Here is a 10,058-nt window from a genome sequence, read left to right on the forward strand (position 1 = left end):
TTCAAAAGCTGTACAGGGAACCTAAGGAGGTGACTAAAAAATTAATTCACTCTACTAATATGTACATTGTATCTTAAAATAAGTTATGGCTAGATAAGCAGAATATAGGAACGTTGCCATTCTAACATGGATGGGTGATTTTCTTCATATCCATCAGAAAATATGTGAAATTGTGTTTCTGCTGTTCATTAATTTGGGTATGTTTGGTCACCACAGGCAAGAGATAATCCTGCTCTGCCCTGCAGTGTGACACACGAGTACAAGGACAGAGCCAGCTGGGAGACACTCCGTGGTTGGGACTTGTCTGAACGCAGCACTGAGCTGGAGGAAATAAACACGCTGAGCAGATCTGCACTGAATGCAGGTAGGATTTACACAGCGTGGTGGCAGTGGCAGCTATTTACATGCTGCTATCAACATGCCTCTCCCATACACAAGCATGTCTGTTGTCATTATCTGGTCATTTCAGAAAGAGAACAGCACTGACTTTCGAGAGTCCTGATTCTAACTCCAGTCAGTACCTCTCATCTGCTTATGTTTTCCTTTCCCACTGCCTAATTTACATTGTCGCTATGGTTTCTTTTCAGCCTCTCTGCTAAAGAGTCATTTCCATAATGGCTGAAACGTTTCCCTCCATTCAAGGATATTTCAGGTAATCGCTTGAGCCGGCCCTGAGTTTGATTTGTAGAGCCTTACACAAGCACTGAGGATGCGCGTCTTTTCCACTCAAGGCTCTCCTCGCAGAGGCCCCAGCCGGGACCGTGCAATCCCGCACGGCTCCGCCCTTTCAGACACGCGGGACCGAAGGCCAGGTGAGCCCCGAGGTCACCGCGTGCCCCCAGCACACGCCGCCGCTCGGACGTGAAGCCCGGGAGGTCCTTGGGCAAAGACATCCCAGAAGCGCCGGCTGCTCATCATTACCGCAGGGAGGTTTTCCCTTAAGGAGTGAAAAACGCGCCGCACTCGCGCCGGTGCCGCTCGAGCACCGCCCGCTCCGCTCCGGGCACGGCAGCAGCGCGCCGCCCTCCCGCCCGCCGCGAGACACGGAGCGCCGAGCGCGGCCGGACCGCCGGACCGCAGGGGGCGCTGCTGCGAGGCTCCGGCGCGGAAGCGGAAGCTGGGCGGGCCGCGGCGCGCGCCGGCGTTTGGGCATGGCGGAGGCGGAGGCGGAGGCGGAGGCGGCCGGGCCGGAGGCGGCCGGGGATGGCGCGGCCGTTATCGGCGCCACCGTGCCCACGGGGTTCGAGGCGACGGCGGCCGCCGAGGTGCAGGAGAAGCTCGGCTCCGCGTCCCGGATCAGCAGGGACCGCGGGAAGATCTACTTCGAGGTGCCGGCCCGCTGCCTGCCCGAGGTGCGTGCGCCGACCGCGGCCCCCCTCGGCACCCCGGCGCCGTTCCGGCCGGCTGCGGCCACCGGCGGTTGTGGGCATAGCGGCGCCCCGTCCGCGGCGGAGCGCTGTCGGCTTGCCGCCAGCCGTAGGGCAGCCCGTCCTGCCGGCTGGTTCGTCGGGTTTGCCGTGCTTTGACAAAGGCGGCTGAAGTCAGCCAGACCCGGGCCGGCTTTTCTTACTGCTTTTGCACGTAAACCGGTGACCTCCGCGGCACGGCGCCGGGTCGGGTGTAGATGTAAGGTGGCGACGCTTTGTAACCGATGGTAACGGAGCGCCGCTGCTCTCCCTCGCTGCAGGTCCATCGGCTGAGGTCCGTGGATAATTTGTTTGTTGTCGTTCAGGAGTTCAAAGATTATCAGTTTAAGGAAACCAAGGTGAGTTAATCGCTGCTTTCACTCAGTTACGGGGTTTGGAGAATCGTTTTCATTGTAGTGCTCTGAGTATTTCAGGAGTAAGGATTTTTAAAACGCTTGTAGTGCTGTCCCAGTTCTTTGTGGGGTTTTAAAACTGGAGTGTGGTTTTGTCGTCTGCCCCAATCCCTTCTCTTGTGTTTGCTTCGTGGGAGACCGAGAATGAGAGCAGCTGTGTGCTTGGAGGTCACCCTTGGATGGAGGACAATAAATCTCTCTTGGTCTCTTAATGTAGTGGTAGCCGTGATACGTGATTGTTTGTTCCGGATCCTGTGGTGTAAAACACCACCCAGATGTGGCACCAATTGCACACAAAAAGTGCAAGCTGTGATCAGATGTGCAGCGATTGCATGTATGGACTAATTTAAGAGATTTAGAAAGAGGGTCGTTCTTCAAGAAAGGGAATGGCTTTGAAGTACAATTTCTTTTGTCTTTTAAAGGAAGATGCTTTAAAAGATTTGGAAGGTTTGGTTAAAAAACTGCCTTGGACTGATCCTTTGAGAATTTGGGAGCTGAACAACAGCTTAAAAAAGAAAAAGACAAAACGCAAAAAGCAGAATCTGCAGAGAACTGCAAGCAAAGAAAAGCTGCGTGACGGCGGAGAGGAGGAGAAGGGTGACAAAGCTGTGGGGGGGCAGGAGGACTGCGCCCCAAACATGGCGGGAACAGAGCCGGCTGTTGGCCAGAGTGCGGAGGAGACGCAAGGAGAGGCCTCGCAGAATGAGGAGGAGGATAACGAACAGTCAGAGGCTAAAAACGAGCTGCGTGCCAGTTCTGGGGCTGAGACGAAGGCTGGAGATGATAGGAAAGATGAAGGAGATGCAAAGGTGTTAAAGTTCCGCGTTACGTGCAATAGAGCCGGAGACAAGCACAGCTTTACATCAAATGAGGCCGCAAGAGACTTCGGAGGAGCTGTGCAGGAGCACTTCCAGTGGAAGGCTGACATGACTAACTTTGATGTAGAGGTATTGCCTTGTGCCTTGCAATAATTCTATTTCAAAAATTGATTCTTAGTTTTGATTCTCAGAGAGCTCCAAAATAACCTTTACAAGGTTGTCCTGAAGCTGGAAGTCGTTAATGCTGAAATCGTGACTTCCTCAGAAGCATTAATTTCATGGCCATGTTACGTATATCCTCACGCCCCACTGCTTGCTTGTCCCTCATCTCTTTTGTGACTCCCTGAGGGCACCTCTCATTTTCATGCTCCCCTTTGCTCTGCACGCACTCAAGATAAGCCATTAACATCACTAAGCTCAGGGCAGTTGAGTCAGTGCTCAAAAGTTCTCCTCTCTGAGCTACACCGTATGGTTTTATACTGAGTTTTATCTCCTCTTACATTATTTGCTCACATGGGAACAAAAAGGGTTATGTTAGTTGTCCACTGCTTTTTCCCTTTTCATGGGGAAAGCAGAAATTTGGAAAGGAGGTCCAGCAGATATGGTCCATTAAAATTTTCATTTTGAGAGGCAATAAGGTGAAATGATTTTCTTGCGGATTCTTTTCAGGGCTGACCCCCTTTCTTGTAATGGTCTTCACCTTCCAGATTCACACTGCATAGGGGACCAGGCGTGGGGTTTCTATTGCAAATTCTGTTTGCTTTGTGAATGCTGCGCTGTGACTTGCAGGACTTATCCTTACTTCTCCCCAGTAAATATAAAGCAAAGCTCTTTAAACATCATCACAGAGTGCTTTTTGTGCAAGTGAAAAAAAACCCACGCTGTCCTCATTAAAGGCAGTGGATAGTGCTCTTATAAATGTATTTCCTGACTTTGTATAAATCACAGCTGCTGGTTTAAACATTTACCTGATGTATTGTGGGAAACTTGTGTTACTTCTGAAATTCAGTTCCAGTTTTTCTTTAGGTTCTCCTGAATATTCACAATAATGAAGTAGTTGTGGGCATTGCGTTAACTGAGGAGAGTCTTCACAGAAGAAATATTACACATTTTGGACCCACAACTCTTCGCTCAACTCTTGCTTATGGCATGCTTAGGTCAGTGCAAACGCATGGTTTTATATGATTCTTAGATAATAAGTCACTCTGCTTCACAAATGAGTTGCCTTATCCCCTCCGCTGCTTCCTTAGAAGCCATTTTTGTCGGTTCTTGTTAAAAGGGAATAAAGACATAACAACACTGGATGTTTTCCAGCTTAGAAAAGAAAATACTTGCTGCAAGCCATTAGCCAGTTTTCAAAATACTAGATGACAACATTCTTGAAAGAATTTCACTGGACTGGCATGTATAAGTGCTGGTTGTTAAATGCAGTTAATGTTCACGTCTTGTATTAGAAGGGCTCAATTGCTGTGATCGAAACAGTTCCGTTTTCCATCGGTACAAGAAATTCACGTGCTTTTTTCTCAAAGTACCTTTCTTTTCTGCTCCTCAGGCTCTGCGATCCCCAGCCGACGGATATCATCATTGATCCAATGTGTGGTACAGGTGCAATACCCATAGAGGTGATTCTTCCTTTCTTTTTAACGTAGTAAAACTCAAGACAGTATCTGCAACTGAGTAACACGTAAGTTTTAATGGCAGTAACTGAGCAGCCAACAACAGAAGCATCTCGCCAACTTCTCAACAGCTCCAAGCACGCTTTTACTAAATGCCTTTAGTTTCCTTTCCAATAACAAGAAGAAGCAAAACCTAAAAGAACTTTGAGCCATTAAGTTGCCTAAGGCCTGTGACACATCGTTACGGAGTTTTAAAATCGCTGACATCTGCTTCAAATTGCTTTGTTGTATTCTGGTGGAGGTTTTTTTTGGTGGGTTTTGTTTCAAAAAGCAAGCAGTGTTCACGTTAATGTTATCAGTATTTCCCCCCAGGGAGCTATGGAATGGCCTGGTTGCTATCACATTGCTGGTGATAACAACCCACAAGCTGTAAAGAGAGCAGCAAGCAACATCTGCTCTTTGCTAAAGAAAAATGAAAATAAGGAAAGGTAAGAGCGGTACAAGTGATTTTATTTTCCCATAGGCTTTATAGGAATAAATCTGTCTTGCACAGATTTTCCTTTTCCCTACTATGTTACTGTTACAGAGTTCTTCACTATAAAAATATTTTCAGTAGCCCATATCTGAGGTCTTTGCTTTCGTAGCAGTGCTTCCTTGGACATCGTTCAGTGGGATATTTGCAATCTCCCTTTGCGGACTGGCTCTGTGGATGTCATTGTGACAGACATGCCTTTTGGGAAGAGGTGAGGGACCACGAATTCCAAGTTCTTGTGTGTGACCATCACTGCCACGTGTGCTCGTGTGTCCAGATTTAGGAGATCTCTTGTAACTTAACTGGGCCTAATTGAGAAGTATGTAAATACTTTGCATTCAGAATGAAGGCTGAAGGTTTATGTGGTCATACATACATTTTTCAACAGTCACAAAGGAGATCTTGATCTGACAATTCTGTGATTCTGTGTGATTCTGTGTTATAGGATAGGGTCGAAGAAGAAGAACTGGGATCTCTATCCAGCCTGCCTTATGGAGATGGGGCGGATCTGCACACCAGGCACAGGTAGAGCTGTGCTGCTTACTCAGGACAAGAAATGCTTTGCCAAGGTATGTTCTGAGTGAAACCTTAGAAGTAAAACAAACCTATTTGCAGAGGAAAAATCTACTGAGGAAAAAAACTTTAAGCTGACTTCACTATGGAGGGTGATGTTTTTCTGAAGAGATAAATAGCAGCATTTTAATGTGGTTTTATACCTTATTCAGGTGTGATTTGGGATAGTCAGGAATAACATCTAAAGCAAATTTATCCTTACATCCTTGTCCTGAAGAAGCCACCACCACTCTTGGGGCTGTTCTTTGTGTTTTTTTTTCTATCGTAGGCCTTGTCAAGACTGGGACACATCTGGCGCAAAAATCACACGGTGTGGGTGAATGTAGGGGGGCTTCATGCTGCAGTGTATCTTCTGAAACGCACCTGGGAAAGAGTGGAAGAAAAAAGGTCATTCTGGTAATAGCCTGTGTGGAAGAAGACAGCAAACACCTCTGGAACTTCCAGATGAGCAGATTGGTGAAGAAGACAGCTGAGAGTGTGTGTCTCTGTTCCTAAGCAGAAGGCAATAAATGTGAGAACTGCTTAATGTGAGCAATGGACCAGGGACCAACCTGAGAGCTCCCCGTTGTACTGTGTTTGGAATGTGACTTAAATTCTCTCTTTTCACCCTGCCACCCAAACTGAAAGTCAGTAGTGGTGTTAGTAATGCTCTCCTTTGCCTGAGTCTTTTCTACTACGTCTGTTGTATTTCTCAGTTAAATGCTTGTTTCCTCTGCTTATAGTAGAAAACATGTTGAAGCATTTTTGGAGCCAATTAGCTGCTAATTTTTCCCCTGAACTGTAGAAATCATATCTTAAAATGCCAGTCTTAGTGTTAGTCACTTTAAAGGGTTTAGAGGTAGTACCTCTTTGCTGTAGGACTTTTCCAAACTGAAAGTTTGAAGTTTGTACTATTGCCCAAATGTAAAATTGAGATGCTTGATACTCGGGTGAGAAAACGCTGAGCAGTGTGCTGGTGCTGCTGTTTGATGTTTTAAGTGGTACCTTGACTCAGTGCTCAGAGAGCTGTGCTGCCTCACCGCTGTGTTGGGGTCCTGCTGTGGGTGAGGGCGATGCCCCGTGCTGCCTTAGCACAGCAGTTGTGGTTTCTGTTCGAGAGCAGAGACGCTTCCAGCAGCTTTACCTACAAGTTCATGTTTTGGTGTCTGTGTTGGCACTGAGGGAGGCGGTACGTTTGGATTTACGAGCTGACTGGAGCTGCTGTAGGAGTGCTGCCTACTTAAAGAATACAGTTGGTTCAATTAATGCAAGTTGAAAATCTCTTTTCTTCTCCACTATACCGCAATTTCTCAGACTGATTACTCGGCTCTTGAAGAGCAGAAACACTAATTACCAGCTTGTCGTTTCATTACAGTGTATTCAAGCTCACAGTAATGTGCTCAGAGGCGGATTAAGGAGCATTAAAGGTTTCTTAGTTCTGCAGAGGCACGAAGTCCGGGCAGCGTTCTGTTCTGCGCCCGCTGTGCGCTGCAGTTCGCGTTCTTCTCCCCTCAGATGAGGCCAACACCAGCCGTCCGCCCGGCCCCGCAGGCAACGCTCCGCTCTGCAAGCGGCGGTTCGCGCAGCTGCGGGGCGCGGCGTTACGTCCTTACGTCGTTACGTCCTTACGTTGCTGCGTCGCCGCGTCCCATCACCACGTCGCGTGTCGCGCTGCGCATGCGCGGCGCCCCGCCAGTCTCCGGTCGCTTCCGCGCAGGCGCGTTGCCGCCTCGGGGCCCCGCAGCCGGGATGGCGCCGCCGGCTCCTTCCGCGCCGTGCCTGCGCTCCGCCAACACGCGCGAGCTCTCCGAGGTCGTCTTCAACAACCGCAGCCCGCGCGCCGTGCTCCCCATCTGGGTGGACTTCGAGGGCCGGCCGCGCTACTACCCCGTGCTGCGGCCGCGCACCGGGCGGATCATGCACAGCTACCGCGGTGAGGAGCCGCGGGGCGGGCGGGGCGCGGCGAGGGCCGCGATGCGCCGCGGGGCTGAGCGCCGCTCCCCGCAGGGCACCTGTGGCTGTTCCGCGACGCGGGCACGCACGACGGGCTGCTCGTCAACCGGCAGGAGCTGTTCGTGGCCGCGCCTGACATCAGCGAGGCCGACATCACGCTGCCAGGTGCGGGGCGCTGCGGGCTGGGGGGTAGCGCGTCGTGCGGGCTCGCGTTCGCCGCCGGAGAAAACGCGCGGCTCGCGCTGGTGGCCGCATCCAAAAGTGACGTTTTGTAGCTAAGAGGCGCTCCGCCCACCGGCGTTCCCGCGATCCTTCTGTCCGCCGTACTTAACGCGGAGCGGCCTCGCGCGTTCTGAGTCACGCTGCCGGGTTCGTTTGCCCTCCCGTCCCGGGCGGCACCCCTCGCAGTGCGGTGCCCGGCCGCCGCTGCCAGGCTGCCCGCTCGCTCTGTTTCCCCGCAGTGTTCACGCTGAAGGAGCGCTGCCTGCAGGTGGTGCGCAGCCTGGTCCGGCCGGGGGATTACCGCAAGCTGGACATCGTGCGCTCGCTGTACGAGGAGCTGGAGGATCGCCCCGACGTCAAGAAGGACCTGCAGCGGCTCTCCGTGGAGAGAAGCGAGATGTTACTGGAGGAAGGCCTCCACTAAAAGGGCTGCGCGTCCTGAGCCGTGTAGATAGCGAAGCACCGAGCTTAGGAGGAGCAGCCACTGGAAAGTGTGCCCAGAGCTAACGTCTGCACTGAAGTTCTGGAACAAACTCAGCCGTACCATAGAACATTTGCTGTGCTGGTAGGTCAGATTCCAGAGAGCAGACAGTGCGGGAATGTTCTCCTTTGTGAGGGCTCTGCTCCGGGTTTCGTGCGTTGCTGAGCAGGGACCACAGTGGCCTGGCACAGATGGGGCTCAGAGGAGTTTGCTTTGGACTATTTCAGAACATTCCATAGTAACACAAGATTGGGGTATCTGTCTGGAGGAAGTGCGTGCAGCTCAACTTCCTCTGTGTTAGAAAGAAAGTTATGCCAAGGATTGACTTAATCCAGACTCTAAAATCAGTGGCAAAGCAGCACCAGGTTTGCTTGAATGATTTGGTTTTGGTGGGAATTTGCTCTCTCACATGCTGAATTTACTTTCAAATCACAAATTGTAGGGGGTGTTCATGTGAGAACTTCCACAGTTGCCTTCTGAGCGCTGGGCCCAAAACTTCTGAAAGAAAGATGACCTAAGCATTTCTGTGTTAGCCTCTGTCTCTGTGTGTTCATAAACCCTCATTGTAGCAACTCTGAAGCTAACGAGTTTTTACACAGAACATGCCTTAAATGCCTTAATTTGTCCTTCTTTACCAAATTACTGCTTCGTTTATCTCTAGATGATGGAACTTTGTCAGCCATACAGACTGCATCTTAGTTTTGGGAGCCCTTTCTGCTCTGCGTCTCTGTGCCCACACCCTCAGCTCCCATACTGGTATACCAGGAGCATTCCCACAAGGTGGGTGCTCTGAGCCCCACCTTTCCCTTGTCCCAGGGATTGGCCTTGAGGAGCACGGTCCGTCTGGGCTGCTGGTGCCCCCTGAAGCACAGAAGCTGCCCCAGCTGCAGGCCTAGCTCCTCGAAGCAGAGCTGTGCTTTTCAGCAGGCCAGCTGCACAGAGAGAAAGGATCTTGGCCTGTATGTTCTCTTCCCCATACCTCAAATACACAGCTGTGTGTCTGTATGTCTCTGCATAACTCAAAGCAGCATTGTTTTTAGCAGATAGGTGAATTGTTCCCCAGGCAGGCGCAGTGCTGCTCAGCGCGCAGAGCAGCAGGTTGCTAACAGCAGCAGGCTGTTCTGTGGCTTGAGGTTCTTAAGTATGCAATGGCTGCCCTTCTTGTGGACTTGTTTTTTCTGAAATGTTTGTGTATGAACTGATCTTTCTCATTAAAACGTAAATCCATGTTAACTCTTTGACTCTAATGCTGTCAGGTAACTATGCAGTGGTTGCAATGGCACGTTTGCTCCTGTTCCTGAAATGCCACTCGTGGATGCCGTGGGATTGAGCTCAGTTGGATTCACTGCACTGCTCCTGTGAGAGCTGAGGGGAGCAGTAACTGGAGGCAGTCAGGAGCAGAACCCCATTTAGTGCTGCTGCGGGGCAATGAGTGGAGCTGCGGTTGCAGGAGCTGGGACATGGGCACAGGCACACAGCTCCTGTCTGCTACTGTTACTTGAAGGTGAAGGCTGTGTAGAATTGTTTGTGTCTCAGCTTGAAAAAGTGATTTTCAGTTCCCATGTGAAACTTCTAACTACATACAGCAGTCAGAGCCAAAGCGAAGTCACAAACACGGACAGGTGCCGTTCTAAACAACGATGCATGCGTCACGGACCTTCATTCACCCTTGTGGTGAACAGTTCTGCGCTGTTCCCGGTGCAGGGAGCAGCCCGGCTGCCTCGGGGCAGGGCCGGCTGTGCGGGCAGCCGTGGCTGGCGGTACAGCTCTCGCTACGGCCCAAACGGCGGCACACAGAGCGTCCTTACGATGCGGTACTTTAAGTAACGGCACGCCGTGGGTTTGTTTCCTTGACGTTTCGGCCGCGGTTTTAGCGGTTCCCCGGCGCGGGGCGGGAAGCGGACGCGTTCGTGGCACCGCGACGTTCGCGATTCCCGAGGCGCGGCGCACGGAGCCGCCCGGCGGAGCGGAGCTCGTAACGGCGTCGCTCCCGCGGCTGGGATCCGCCGCCCCGCCCCGCGCGGCCCCAGGAAGCCGCGCCCCCGCGGCAGGAGGAAGCGCGGGG

At 51.4% G+C, this 10,058-nt stretch overlaps 2 protein-coding genes across 2 annotated transcripts; both read left to right on the forward strand.

Annotated features, from left to right (window-relative positions):
- Nucleotides 1-1,151: 1,151 nt before the first annotated feature.
- THUMPD3 (THUMP domain 3 tRNA guanosine methyltransferase) lies at nucleotides 1,152-5,758 on the forward strand (the record flags this gene model as incomplete). The annotated part of the gene is made up of 9 exons (XM_079540305.1): nucleotides 1,152-1,352; nucleotides 1,688-1,765; nucleotides 2,242-2,766; nucleotides 3,664-3,794; nucleotides 4,190-4,259; nucleotides 4,626-4,741; nucleotides 4,898-4,996; nucleotides 5,231-5,354; nucleotides 5,627-5,758. The coding sequence occupies 9 exons, from the start codon at nucleotides 1,152-1,154 to the stop codon at nucleotides 5,756-5,758; spliced, it is 1,476 nt and encodes a 491-aa protein (XP_079396431.1).
- A 1,256-nt stretch (nucleotides 5,759-7,014) lies between these two features.
- VHL (von Hippel-Lindau tumor suppressor) lies at nucleotides 7,015-7,936 on the forward strand (the record flags this gene model as incomplete). The annotated part of the gene is made up of 3 exons (XM_079540495.1): nucleotides 7,015-7,270; nucleotides 7,345-7,455; nucleotides 7,752-7,936. The coding sequence occupies 3 exons, from the start codon at nucleotides 7,015-7,017 to the stop codon at nucleotides 7,934-7,936; spliced, it is 552 nt and encodes a 183-aa protein (XP_079396621.1).
- Nucleotides 7,937-10,058: the final 2,122 nt, after the last annotated feature.

Source organism: Tetrao urogallus (assembly GCF_951394365.1).
Source record: "Tetrao urogallus genome assembly, chromosome: 10".
Taxonomy (NCBI): Eukaryota; Metazoa; Chordata; class Aves; order Galliformes; family Phasianidae; genus Tetrao; species Tetrao urogallus.